This window comes from Poromitra crassiceps, assembly GCF_964638095.1.
Source record: "Poromitra crassiceps genome assembly, chromosome: 23".
In the NCBI taxonomy this organism is placed as follows: Eukaryota; Metazoa; Chordata; class Actinopteri; order Beryciformes; family Melamphaidae; genus Poromitra; species Poromitra crassiceps.
The window spans coordinates 2,855,728-2,869,767 of record NC_139639.1 but is presented as its reverse complement, the minus strand read 5'-3'; the positions used below and the strand labels follow the sequence as shown (position 1 = coordinate 2,869,767).

The 14,040-nt window shown below is 45.1% G+C and overlaps 1 protein-coding gene across 2 annotated transcripts; it reads left to right on the top strand.

Annotated features, from left to right (window-relative positions):
- The first annotated feature begins 3,963 nt into the window (after nucleotides 1–3,963).
- Nucleotides 3,964–14,014, top strand: LOC310797232 (alpha/beta hydrolase domain-containing protein 17A-like). 2 transcript variants are annotated; one of them, XM_083659588.1, is made up of 6 exons: nucleotides 3,964–4,041; nucleotides 4,876–4,952; nucleotides 5,084–5,544; nucleotides 8,209–8,403; nucleotides 9,100–9,279; nucleotides 9,569–14,014. In XM_083659588.1, the coding sequence occupies exons 3-6, from the start codon at nucleotides 5,087–5,089 to the stop codon at nucleotides 9,792–9,794; spliced, it is 1,059 nt and encodes a 352-aa protein (XP_083515714.1). In that variant the 5' UTR covers nucleotides 3,964–4,041; nucleotides 4,876–4,952; nucleotides 5,084–5,086; the 3' UTR covers nucleotides 9,795–14,014. The 2 variants fall into 2 exon arrangements, with proteins under 2 accessions (XP_083515714.1, XP_083515713.1); XM_083659587.1 differs by having other exon boundaries at nucleotides 5,081–5,544.
- Nucleotides 14,015–14,040: the final 26 nt, after the last annotated feature.

Genomic DNA, 14,040 nt, shown 5'->3' with positions numbered 1-14,040 from the left:
TACACGCAAATGCTGCATCAGGTATCAATGGGTTAAAGGACTTGACTTGACATCTTAAGGCACACCAATCAAACATTCTCCCAACAACTGCCAACGTTCTTGGACATTTACACGGACTCCACTATATGTCACTTTAAAGGTCTGTTACTGTACACTTTATAATTTAAAGATTGTCTTTCTAATCTGCTCCATACTGCACAAAAACAAATTCCTCGTTTGTAACACGTTTACATTATGGCTATTAAATCATCTTGAATATTGAATAGGCCTCTCAGCATCCCCCTCCCACACATTAATATGCGGTTAATTGACTCGCTTTGTGCGAGCAGCCGAATTATGAGAATCCAAAGCTAACAAGTAGTTTTTGTGCTTGAGAGGAGCTGCTTTCAGCTGAAGCATGTGTGATTGAATAGGGTGCTATGTGATCAATAGAGCTTATTAAATGTCCCTGTGGGCAGCTGTCTCAGCCCCAGGCTCTGTTAGATTGCTTTTTACCTGCCGCCTGCTCTCTGCCTTATTTACCTGCTGCCTGCTCGGCCTTTATTGGTTCAAGTGCCTCCAACTTTATTTGCGGCATAATTAATGTTTTTAATTGAATCCACTCAAGCCTGGCCTCTACATGCCATGTGGATTAAAGTATCCTTTTACTTGCTACTTACTGGTGGATAGTTTGGAGCAGAGCCGTGTAGATAGAAGAGTCGCAACATCTCCATTCACTCCAATGGACCTGTTTTTTTTACTCTCAAGAGTTCCAGGAAGTAAGGTCCTGGATTGTCGAGTTGCGGCAAAATGGACAGTTTGTGTTGTACTTTGAAAGATATATTTTTTTAGAATCAAATTGTACATTATCAGCTTTATTTTAGCATTCAAAAGTAGCGCGAGACCCCTTCCTGGCTGTTCATTGGCTAATGAGTCACGCATTTTGGTCCTCCGCTGATGCCACTCTCTCTCTAAATTGCTCTGGGTAGTATGAAGGGGGGTGGGACGCATTTTACTGTTAGAAGACCTTTGTCTTGATATTCCTGTATCACGTTTGTGATGATGGAGGGCTGTTAGACCGCCTTCCAAAGGGAGTCCAAAGGAGACAGTGGCTGCACCTGTTGTCTCCTGCTGCTGCTGCTGTTGTGGGGTTAGCACCTGCTCACACGGCTGCTGTGTGGCTGTCTGTGTTGGGCAGCGCGGGGATAACAGGGAGACCATTCACACACACCCTGAGACTGTCTGTCTGTCTGCGGGCTCGCTGCTCCTTCACTCACACACTGTGTGGTTTCTGCTCCGTCTAGCGTCTCCCTTCCCTAAGTCTGTCTTTTACCACTTTATCCCGTTTGGAGCCCCACGCCAGATTGCTGCCTGCCACACCTCGTCCCTCTGTATCCCCCAATCTGTCTGTCTGTGATTCTGTCTCTCACTCTCCTCCTCACCCCTCCTCTTGTTTTGTTTGTTCCCCCTCTCCAACAATCATCTCCTCTCTTTTTGCCCTCCAACTCCCAACAGAAGCATATATACAGCAGCAGCTGGGGGCTGTTATAGCCCTTCTGTGGAACTCGATAGCTTTTATTGTGAAGGAGGAAGTTGTAAACAATATATTACAACATAACTACTAAATCACCTCAACAAAAGCGTGGCAGGAAGTCAGCATTTTTTACTGGGACCACCAAGGTTGTGAAGGCAGAATGCTGTACAGTGCAGAAACAGGCAATCTGTCACATTTTTGGACAAAGGACATATTTTAGATTGTTTGCTCTCTTTTTTTCCCCCACTTCTAGTTTCCACTCTTCAGTAGGTGGTCCGCATTTACATCAATTATTTTAAGTAGAAATACCAGATTGATTAGATTAGATTAAACGAGACGGACAAACCCCCCGGTCTTGAATCCCTTATGACTATCTTCTCACATTGTACATAGATTGCTCTCTGCGTCTGCCAGCAGGGACCTCCTGTTACTCTACTCTGAGGGAGTAATGACCTAATCAACTGGCTTTATATGGCTGGCAAATCAGCACATCTGACCTTTCGTGATCTAGTTGACAGGGAACCTTACCAATGACACCATTAAAAAAAACATCATTCTGCACAGGAGCAACTGATTTAAAACACATTTCACAACAATATAATCATAATTATGATCCAGGTCGTGGATCTAAATAAGAATTTCCCAGCAGGCTTTCTGCTTGCCCTTGTGTTGTGTAATGCAGTGTTACAAGTATTGCTATCCATCCCTCTCTCTGTGCTGAGTCGCCACAGCGAACCAGAGCCAGTGCCTACAAAGATGGAAGCATTGCAAGCATCCTGTGCAACATGTGAAAGAACAATAACCTCAGTCTCAGACAGAATTATGCAAATGACAGTAAAAGGCATGGCTACTATAACACTCAGTTGCGGCAGACACAAAGAACACTTCGTGATCAAAGAGGTCCAGACGGTGCCAGAGGCATCATCCACTGCCTGCCTGCCTACCCCCGGAGCACCCTCTCCTCTCCCTCTCTCTCTCTCTGTAATGCAGCATCGCGTTCGGTGGCAGTAATACAATTGCGCACATGCCATATAGCATGTACCTGTTCAATAAGCCCCCCACCATCCCTCCCCCCGTCTTCCTCACACTCACCCATCTCTCAATCTCCCACCATTTGGCTCACTCACCGTGCCAGATGGCCAGGTAGGCTTAATAGGGAGGCTGTGACAGGTGCCAGTTAGCCACTTCGCCCTCTCCGGTCGCTCTTCTTCCTCTCTGTGGAGAAAAGGGGGGATGGATACCACGGCTCTCTCGGTACCCAAAAATCCTCTCTCTCTCTCTCTCTCTCTCTCTCTCTCTCTCTCTCTCTCTCTCTCTCTCTCAAATAGCAGCAGCTCCCCAGCCGCACCTCACCTGTCTCTTCCCTGATATGATTTCTGCGCGTCGCCGTAGCAGCATCACCGTTTCGAGCGCGTCCAAAACGCCCAGTCAACTACAAAAGGCTTTTTTTTTTCTCCCCGGAGAAAGAGCGCCCGTTAGTCTAACCAATGAGATTGCTAAACAGCACCCTATCGGAATTCTCTATAAATCCAGACTGAACGACGTGAACGTTTTCTTTTCGGTTATAGCCTTGCTCAGACGGACCCCAGCCAAATCCCAAAGCCTGCAATTTCCCCATTGACTAGGCTAAAGTCTTCCGCCAGGCAGGAGGACCCCCGGTACTGCACTTTCTCCACCAATAATAAACTACAATTTTGAATAATTGTCAGCATAATCTATCCGGCTACTCCCCTTTTTTAATTGAGGTGGCGAGGAGGTGGAATGTCCAGCGCAGAGCAGCAGGCACAGTGACAGCAGGGGCCCATAATTCACACATCCTCTGAAACAGAGTCCTGCAGTGGATCAATGATGAATGGAGGACCTCTCTCTCTCTCTCCCCCTCTCTCTCTCTCTCTCTCTCTCTCTCTCTCTCTCCCTCTCTCTCTCCCTCTCTCTCTCCCTCTCTCTCTCTCTCTCTCTCTCTCTCTCACACACACACACACACGCACGCACGCACATGCACGCACACACACACATACACACATGCACGCACAAATTAATTGTATTGTTTACGGATAGAACAGTGTGTTTGTTGATATTCATTGAACTTGTGACCTAATGTATTACATTAAATGACATTACTTTTAATGTATTTAAAAGACAATTATTTTGCAAAATTTGATATGGCCTAATAAAAATACAAACCACATTCACAATATTCCAGGCTAAATGGGCGACAGTAGCGTATATTTACTGCACAAAACAGAAAACAAAACATTTCGTCACTTTGTAAAAGTAAAAAAAAAAAAAAAAATGTAAACGTTTTACGTCACTTCCGGGTTTACTCGGACGGACAGTGGCAGAAAAAAAAATCTGGTTGCCCTGAATTGTAGTTAGCTAGCCAGCTCTGTGCTAGCCACCGACAGCTGTCACTATACTTGAGTTAAATCATCCATGTCAAGACACGGGAAGGATTTTCGAAGTCTTTTGCTGCTTTTGTGTACATATGGGCACACACTACAGCTTGTCTGGCTACCCATTGTGAATTGGTGAGTAGCTAGCTTTCAAGCTAGCGTGCTAAAGCTAGCCGCCGCTAGCTAACGCTAGTTGCCTTGCTAACAATAACGGTAGCGGATGATATTTTTTTTTGACACGGATGTTATCTAGCAGTCAATATCCAATGTCCGTTACAGCTGCAGTCTGCCGCTCTTCTCTCTGTATAGTTAGTAGTATTCCACATTTATAGTAGCCTATGTTAATTTGATGGGAAAATATAGCTACGGGTTTATATCGTAACGTCAAAGATGGACAGCGATATTAACCACCAGCTAAATTACCATTAGCGTAACAATAGAATCATGTCGCTCTCTCGCCCTCTGTTTCTGTGTGTGAGTGGTGGGTGTGTACACCGGTGTAGTAGAAGACAGTCAACCCTGTCCATGACCATCACACCGGTGCTTCTGAATCTGAGTCACCTCAATGCGGTGGCGAGATTTTACTCTCCTAATCCTATAGTGGTGAAGTGTGTAACTTTTGGAGCTGTAAAACCCTCACAGCAATAACCATAGTTATAACCCTTACCCAATTGCATTGTATTGCAAATCATTACGTCTCTAATACCTTTCCGTTTTCTCTTCCTCACAAATCTGATGCTAGTTAGTTTGCTATTTTCATTTCACCAGTGTTGTAGACATTTATTTATCTCCATACTTAACGGGACAAAAATATGGGTTTGGGTAGTTACTATGTCATCTAATATATCAGCATAGCTACGTAAAAACAGCAGGACAACAAAGTGTTCATGTCTCCCTTACTGTAACGTTGTGTTGATTTTGTTATTGTACGTTAAGTGATGACATGTCTTTATCTTTGGGATCCTGCAGCCTGAGTGACTAGACCAGGAAACGTTGGCACCCTTGTGTGCCAGTCCATTTCAAGACCCAGGGAATCCAGAACCCAGGTACACACATAATTGGATATCCAAAATAATCAAACTAACTCTTATACATTAAAAAGCCAAACATTACTTTTTGCATTGCCATCTTCTTCCTTTCAAATTTCTCTGTCTCTCATGTTTTTTCTCTCTAGCAGAACATGAATGGTCTGTCTATCCGAGAGCTATGCTGCCTCTTTTGCTGCCCCCCTTGCCCCAGCCGCATTGCAGCCAAACTGGCTTTCCTCCCTCCAGAGCCCACCTATGCCCTTCTGCCTGACCCAGATCCAAGTGCTGGAGCCGGAGCCGGAGCCTCTGGACCCAGCACTGGGGATGCTGCCCCACCTCTTGGAGCCCCAGGACTGCGCTCCCGGCTGGGCGGTGGTAGCGGAGGAGACCGAGGAGGTGGAGGTGGTGGTGGGGGAGGAGGAGGTGGAGGCGCAGGCGCTAGTAGCAGCAGCAGCAGCAGCAGCGAGAGCAGGTGGAAGTTGCATCTGACGGAGAGGGCAGAGTTCCAATATTCCCAGAGAGAGCTGGACGTGACAGACGTGTTCTTGACCAGGTCTAGCCGAGGGAACAGGGTTGGATGCATGTACATTCGCTGTGCCCCCAATGCCAGGTGAGACACACACAACAACAATCCCTAAAACCCTGAGAGAGAACCTGCCTGCATCGATGGAGCACATTCCCTGTGTGTCTCCGTTTTGCTTGTGGTTTGAATAGGATAGTCTCAGGTAGGGATGCAACGGTATGAGTTTTTGACGGTATGATAACCTTGGACAAAAATACCACGGTTTCACGGTATCGCGGTATCGCGGACCTTTATGTGTAAAAAATGCCAATGAACAAAATTTATTTTATTTTTAACAGTTTGCTGAATTGTGGACTGAGAAAAAGTGTTAATGTAACCTCCAACTGTAATTACAGTTAACTGGCAAGTAGCTATGTGTTAATAGTTTGTTATTATACTATGTTAATATAGTACTGTTCTTACTTATAAATGTAAACGATTTAATCTAATTAATTTGATGTGAAACTAAAACATCATAATAATATCAAATACACGCTTCTCTTTTGTAATGGGTGAACACTGGACACAATTATTGTTTCCTCACACACACACACACAGCCTCTGTCCCTGTTTCTGTCTCTCTCTCTCACTCACACACACAAAGTTTGTGCATACTTTTCCACTGACAGGTTGGAGGAGTCTTTCGTCATTCTCTAATGTTACTTCTCTTCAGTGCAATACGTTTTGATAACGACCTGCTGTACAGCGCCGTTCGCTCAGTCAACTAACGTTAACTTTAGTGGAGAAAGATAGCTGGTGTTAGCTAGCTAATTAGCCATGTTAGCTGCCTCAGTAGGTAACGTTAGCATAGAGAGAGCATTTATCTGACGTTTGTTAGCTACTCCTCAAACCTGCGGGTGGAAATAGTTTATGTCCAATGCGATGTACTGTATGTTGAAGCAAGACAACGTTTTAATGTAGCTTGAATTTGACAAATAACGACGGGTCGTGCTCACGCAGATCTAAGCCCTGTCCATCCTAGGCTCAACGCGAGACTCATCAGTCATTCTGATGAGTCTCGCGTTGAGGCTATGGCCATCTGTGATTTTACAATAGCCGAAATATTCCCATACAGCCGACGTCGTCTTTTTAGATGGGGGGAAAGTTCAGGGGGGTCCTTCCTTGCGTTCTCCTGCTTTATCACACACACGGTTGTAAACACAGTCAAGGGCAGCTCCTCACTACTGTGCGTCTAGGTAGGCATGCAGCAAGGGGGAGGGGCCGCGTAAGCTGCACTCTGCAAGCAACCGGCACGTTGTTTTGGGGAAACAGCTGATACCATGGAGAAGGTATGACGGCAAATCTTAGTGGTTTTGATACCGTGACTTTTTCAAACCGGGGTATACCTTCAAACCGGAAACCGCTGCATCCCTAGTCTCAGGGTTCCCACTGGTCCTTGAAATCTTTGAAAGTTTGTGAATTTGAAGGGGGGGGGGGGGGGGGGGATTGATGCCTTGCACGTTTTTGAAAATAGACATAAATAGACACGGCCATGGGTCATTTAAAAAGTGCTTGAATTTATATATTTTGTGCAAGAATGTGTTTAAACACATAGTCTGCCATCACTGTAACAGCACAGTAGACTCTACTGAATCATAAGAGTTTTGTCATTCAAATGATTTTAGTTTAATAGTCAGTTGTCTTCATTCTTGGCAGTGTTTTACTATGAGGTTGAAAGGGAATATCCTGAACTGGGAAATGTGCACTGGACTTTTGCCTTTTGGATCTAATATGTGTGCTATTTTTGTGTGCTATTTTGGTGTGATGTGCACTGATTTGAACTTTTGCTTTTTGGATCTACTTATCTTATGTGTGATATTTTGCCTGGTAACAGCTGTCCCCAGAACTGTCAAAGCTTATGAAAGACAAACTAGCTCAGGTGTCTTTTTAAAGGTGCCAAGTGACTAAATAAAAATAGTTGAAACTGTTACTGTGTGAGTCTGAATATATCTATCTCTATATAGGCTATATATAATATTTTGTTCATTCTCAATAAGTGTATAGCTATTTGTATTAAAGGGGAGTCATTCAAAACGATTTTAATTTTATATTGTTTTAATTTAATAATCAGTTGTGTTGGATAGTAAAAGTTGAATGAGATCAATGGAACAAATTTGGGAGAATGATCAACACGCTGTCAGGGGGTACACTTGGCATGGCAAAACAGCTCAAGGGGTACACGGCACAAAAAAGGTTGGGAACCACTGCAGTAGAGACATGTTCTCACATTCAAGCCTCCCTCTGTTTTTCAATTGTTGTCTGCGAGCTTCTCTTAGTTCTAACTGCTAGTTGTCATTATAAAAATGATCCGTGTTGTAACAGTGATTCACCTCAAACTATGTTGTGTTGGGTCCTTTAATTTGAGGGAATTGGGCTTTGAAAAGGCCTTGAATGTGCTGTTTAAGAATGTGTGGGAACCCTGTAGTCTGGCATTGCTTCTTGTGCTAGAACTGTTTTCTTTATGATATCGCATCATGCAAACATTCTATACCAAATGTATTTTTTTTTAGATTTAGGGGGCAGATCTTTGATATGCAATTATGCCCCATGTTTTGCCATCCTAAATATACTTGTGCAGTTACTCCGTTCTTACAGACATGCAGCAGCATCATTTAAATTAAATACATAATAGCAGTTTATTTATTTTTTCTGTTTTGCCTCTCAAGCCCTGCCTGCTTAACCTCGTTGTCTTCTGATCTGTGTGTCCCTCAGGTTCACAGTGTTGTTCTCCCATGGTAATGCAGTAGACCTGGGCCAGATGAGTAGCTTCTACATTGGCTTAGGCACGCGCATCAACTGCAACATCTTCTCCTACGATTACTCAGGCTACGGCGTTAGCACTGGCAAGCCCTCCGAGAAGAACCTTTACGCGGACATTGATGCTGCCTGGCACGCCCTCCGATCTCGGTAAACTTTTCTACTAACAAACATCTATGCAGTGTCCGAAATTAACAGCTGCCAAATGCTGGTAACTTTGTCTTTGGCGGATAAATCCATAAGGATCACCCGCCGCCACATTGGCCAGTAACTTATTAAGATGATAACATTTGATTGGCTCACTTAAATAAAGATAAAGCTAAGATAAAGCTTTTAGTCTTTGTCTGTTGTCAGACTTTGTCCCTGATGTCCACTGTGTGCACTCTTTCTGACCATGAGCCAATCATTTTAGAGCAAAATATGGCTCTCTCTCAAACAGTTGATTGGCTGCCTTATGCTGGCTCTACACAGTAGTACTGTATCTAAAAGTCAAAGCAAACTTTTCCTCTTGTTTTTATCTGCCAGGATGGTTAATGAGCCTAATTTTGATAGAAAATTAACGAACTGTTAACCGACTATACCAATTCCTCTACACGGCAACATCTCTTTGGCTCTAAATAGATACTTGACGTGTCTTTAGATTAGTTTACTGTCAAACACTATACCTTGTCTGCACTAAATGTGAGGTCCTTACAATATATTTTGTCCTGCACCTATTTTAATACCGTGTATTGTGTAATTTGTCTGCACCAATGAACTAAATCAAATTCCTTTTGCACCTTTATACTGAGCGAATGTAAGCGATTCTTGATCCTGATGATCTGTGATGAAATGTGTGTGTCCCAGGTACGGCATCAGCCCAGAGAATATCATCCTGTACGGACAGAGCATTGGCACCGTGCCCACGGTAGACCTGGCCTCACGGTTTGAGTGTGCTGCTGTGGTCCTGCACTCCCCTCTCACCTCTGGCATGAGAGTTGCCTTCCCCGATACCAAGAAGACATACTGTTTCGACGCCTTCCCCAAGTGAGTCTCCTTTACCGACAACGCACAGCATGTGTTTGTACATCACACACCTACTGTACATCTGTATACCTCGCTAAAACCAAAAAAAAAAGTCTGAAGGTTTATTATTTGCCAATTGTCTATGTTCAAATGCATCTCAAACCTGTTCATTAAAATGCAGCTTGTTTCTCATTATTGGTCAGTATTGATGGATGGATCGATCCGATTTCCCGAGGTTTATAAAAACGTGCATGCCGCAGCACAGTTCAGTTTGTGTATTAATTGTGTTTCTCCACCATGTTTCTTCCAGCATCGAGAAGGTGTCGAAGATCCCGTCTCCAGTGCTGATCATCCACGGTACGGAGGACGAGGTGATCGACTTCTCCCACGGCCTGGCCCTGTTCGAGCGCTGTCCCAAGGCCGTGGAGCCCCTCTGGGTGGAGGGCGCCGGGCACAACGACATCGAGCTCTACAGCCAGTACCTGGAGAGGCTACGGCGTTTCATCAACCAGGACCTGGCTGCACAGCACGCCTGAAACAAACGGCTCGCGTGAATGGCTGCGTGCGTGTGAGTGAGGTGTGAGAGAGAGCGAACACGAGAAAGAGGATGCCAGCGTGTTTGCAAATGTGTGAGAAACTTTCTTAAAAAGGATGTAATCTTTTTTTTTTTACGTCTTGTCTGTGTGTCTGCTTTGGGACACGCACATTCACTTTTCAACACACCATACACTAGCAGTCAAAAGTTTGGACACTTAAAACTTAATCAAAACTATCTTGTATTTTTGATTCTTTAAAGTAGCCACCTTGGCTTTGGAAGGAAATTCATACATCGGATCAACTTCACTATTTATATTTGACTGAGAAACAAATTACAAGCGTTTTAAGCGTAAGCCTTTAGATCAAAATGCCTTGAAGAAGGTCATTGAACATTCAATCAGGTGTGTCCACACTTTTCACTGCTAGTGTATGTTACAATAGTCTCACTGGCCAGCCTCCCCTCCCTTCCGGGAGAGGAGTGTGAAATCGACGCCTCCAATAGAGGCACTGCGTAATGCGTCATCATTCAGAAACAACGCCCAAGACGGGGGAAAACACAAACGCCCCCTCCAATCCTGGCGTTCTCCTATGTCACATGCATGGTTGCGTGTTGCACACAAAGATCGTATATACGGAAGATGAACACTCCAACTTACTTCCTTGACAGCTAAATCCACATTTTCTTCTCGCCAATTCTCAATGGCTTCCTTGTTTTGCTCGGAAGTACAAAACACTTTAATTGGCGATTTTTTACATTTGTTGTGTGCGCAGCCCCACCACACAACAGCTTTTAGCTATGTTTAATTCAAGGAAAATGACGCTGGTGAATGGGAGTGAACGGACCTATTTCCCCCGTGATGGGCGTGGCCTATTTTATGCAGCGTCTCTATGGGAGAGCAGCTGTAGAGCAGGGGAGGGCTTATGCCAGCAGCCTGTTTCCGTGCAGCCAGACTCCTCTCACGGAAGGGAGGGGAGGCTGGCCAGTGAGACTAATGTTCAAATGTATTGTCATTATTGTGCGTGGTGTTGAAAAGTAACACAGGTGTGCGTTGTCCCAAAAGGAGACACACAGATGTGTAAAAAAAACAAAACATCATTTTTAAGAGTGACGTGTTGGTGAATGCATGCAATTGTGTATGTAAGTGTTGAGTGTATATTCATATCTCCATGGACCTGTGACACCTGAGTGAAGGGTGTGCATGTTTGTGTGTGTGCGTGCGCGCGCGCGCGTGTGTGTGTTACTTATGAGAGAAATGAAGGACCTCCTGATAGACCTTTATCAGACCGTGGACGCCTGCATGTGGAGGAGGCAAATGGAGACGTGTCAAACTAAAAACCGGTGCGTGTGTGTATGAAGAATACCTCCAACAGCTTGACCACTCCTCTCTCTCTCCAGAGGACCTAACCATTGGTCAGGCATGTGCCCCCCCCCCCCCCCGCCCCACTTCCTGTTTACCTGAGAATAATGGACATCCATCTGACTGCCAGGGCATTTCCTCTATGTTGTTGTCCAGCTAACACTAACCTGCTCTGTATATTTGTGTGGTTTGGGGGTCCATCTCCTTTCCTTTACTGTCAGTTTAACGTGGAAATTCAAGGACTAGTCTGGAATCCTGTCGTGCGGCGTCCGCGAGCCGGCAAAGCGGGGCGCCGGGCGAGATCTCGCGGGCAAACCCCAACGGGGGCACGGTAGAAATGAGCGCTGCCAGTTTAGCGGGCGAGAGCGCGCGGGGACGCTAGAAAAAAGCGTGTGATATATTAGTAGCTTACATGGCCGCCTGTCGTAATGTGTCCCGTTTCCCCCCCCCTCTCTCCCATTTCTGTCTCTCCACTCATTGAAAAGATGACAGAATGGCCGACGTCTCCTTTATTTCCTGCGCTGTAGCTTTAGCCTCTTGATGCTCAGAAAACTGAAGAAGCGAGTTCGAGGGGATGTGTTTGGTTCTGCTCGGCTGTGCTGCTTCTCCCCATCCACTCCTTCATTTTTGGGAACAACAAAGCGCTGGCGGAGACGTTGAAATGGAAGTAGGCCTTTGAGAGCCGTACTGAGGACGATCCCTCAGTATGGTGGCGTGTGGAGGGTATTTCTGTGGCATTATTGAAACCGTTAATGAATTGCAGGTTTTTAACCTGGGTCGATAGGAAAGGTGATTTGGCGTGGTGTTTATCGGGTCAAATCTGCGTGGGTTTGGCTCTAAACTGAAGATTATAGCCTGTAGTAAAACGTTTTGGACAGTTCTGCACTGGCTTGGTAGCAGCAGGAATACATAATAAGAATACGTAAGTCTGATTGTTGAGTGAAGTGTAAGCATTGAGGTCGTCTTTGAATATTGTGTAGTTTCTTCTGGTGACTTATTTGGAGCTATGTGCTCGGGGTTGGATTTGGAGGTTTTTAGAAGGTATAACGTGTACAACTTCAGCAGCACCCATAAAAGGTGGCTGCTGCTGCTCAGTTGACCAAACCGATGAAGTTTTTAACCGATTTTATTCATTTGATCAGGAACCACACCACGCGTTCAGAGTAATCATCTCTCGCTTCGTCAGGCGTTCCTCCTGTGTTAACGCCGACGGAGAGGTTAACTTTTTAGTCTTACAGCACAATTTGTTTTTCCTCGTCTTGTTTGAAGTAACCCATCGCAAAGGGTCCCACAGGCTCTTGTTCACACTCGACCCTCAACACATTTTCTCTCCAAGGCTTTTTGTCTTGAGCTTAACCAATCAGAACGTGTGTTACTGTCAAGTAGGGCCATCATGGATACAGTTTGTTTCTAAAAAACCATGCTAGTCCCGTAGTGGTGAGCTGAAGAACTGTGTGACTTAGACACTGTGGTCTAATAGGGTCCCAGGAGACAGGGCATCATGTGACTTAGACACTGTGGTCTAATAGGGTCCCAGGAGACAGGGCATCATGTGACTTAGATACTGTGGTCTAATAGGGTCCCGGGACAGGGCATCACGCCTACGAGCTACGTTTTAACATCTGTGGCTCTCCAATGTAAAGGAGCTCTTGTATGGGGTGGCAGTACGCTTCATGTCTGACCCAAGCCATATTTGAGCCTCTCACTGTTGGTGTGGTGCAGGTTCCACCACACACACACACACACACACACACACACCTTTGCACAGCATAACAACACACACTACACTACCCAACTCTACGCTACACATGGACACACACACATACATATAGTACATGTACTGTGGTATGCAGTATATTTACACATTTATATATATATATATTCAGATCAAGCATGACAAAAAGCAGGTCTTAAGTTCAGCACTATTGTACAAAGCATCCAAAGTGTATTAAGGGTATACAATGTAAGTTTGTTGTGTCTTCTTTAGAATTATTGACTGTCTTCAACTACAGGCCGGCATCAAGGATACTAGCGTCCCATTTTGGAAGAAAAAAAAGAATACTAATAGGCCCTCTGTGTAGACCTGAAAGCAACGTCGAGGAACTGTTATGCTACGAGGCTAGCGCCACCTTTCCATGCGATGGGCTAACGCTAGCTCGTTCAGATCTACACAAAGTGCCCCGTGCGTTAGGAGAGCCCCTTCGCTTTCAGTGATACGAGCCGCATTCTGTTAAAGCGAACTTGTACTGAACTGGAAACTCCTATTTTGTGAGTACAAGTGGGTCTTAGTATGTGGTGGAAAGGTTACCCCAACCCCAACCGCTTCCCATCACCATTTCGAACAGAACAGGGAATCTTTCCATTCTCATCCTGTGCCCTTTGTGTCTGTGATGCGTATCCTGGAAATCCCTGCTACTGAGCCGGGGATCTGAAGGATCCCTTCCTCTTCTGATGCAGAAGTAGGACCTCAGTTTTTCCTGGATAAGGTGGTGTTATCAGGGAAGCCACTGGATCCACCTATCACGGGGTCTGCTTTAAGAAAAGGGGTGGGATTTTGCCGTTTTATTGATGCACCACTATGGTTGAAGTATATTGTATCCTCTGGCCCTGAATGTTAACTAATGGGGGTGGGGGTGGGGGGGGGGGGGTGGACAGTGGAAACTGTTATGCATGTCATTTGTGTTTGCTGAGCAAGTGATGGGGTGGGGAGTTACTTAGCTCTACTAGTATGTAAACTGTCTGAGGGCAAAGCTGAACTCATGGCATTGGAACATTGAAGCGCTTTTTAAAAAACGACTTTTATTTGGATTTTTTTAATTACCGATACTAACTGATGTATTTGTCATGAGTTTTGTGCTAGAGATGGGGCGGGGCAATGGCGGGGGGG

Excerpts from the sequence above, each read along its gene's own strand:
- LOC310797232 (XM_083659588.1), top strand. The coding sequence starts at position 5,087 with ATGAATGGTCTGTCTATCCGAGAGCTATGCTGCCTCTTTTGCTGCCCC. Across the intron at positions 8,404-9,099 it reads TGGCACGCCCTCCGATCTCG|GTACGGCATCAGCCCAGAGA; the intron begins GTAAACTTTTCT and ends TGTGTGTCCCAG. Across the intron at positions 9,280-9,568 it reads TGTTTCGACGCCTTCCCCAA|CATCGAGAAGGTGTCGAAGA; the intron begins GTGAGTCTCCTT and ends TGTTTCTTCCAG.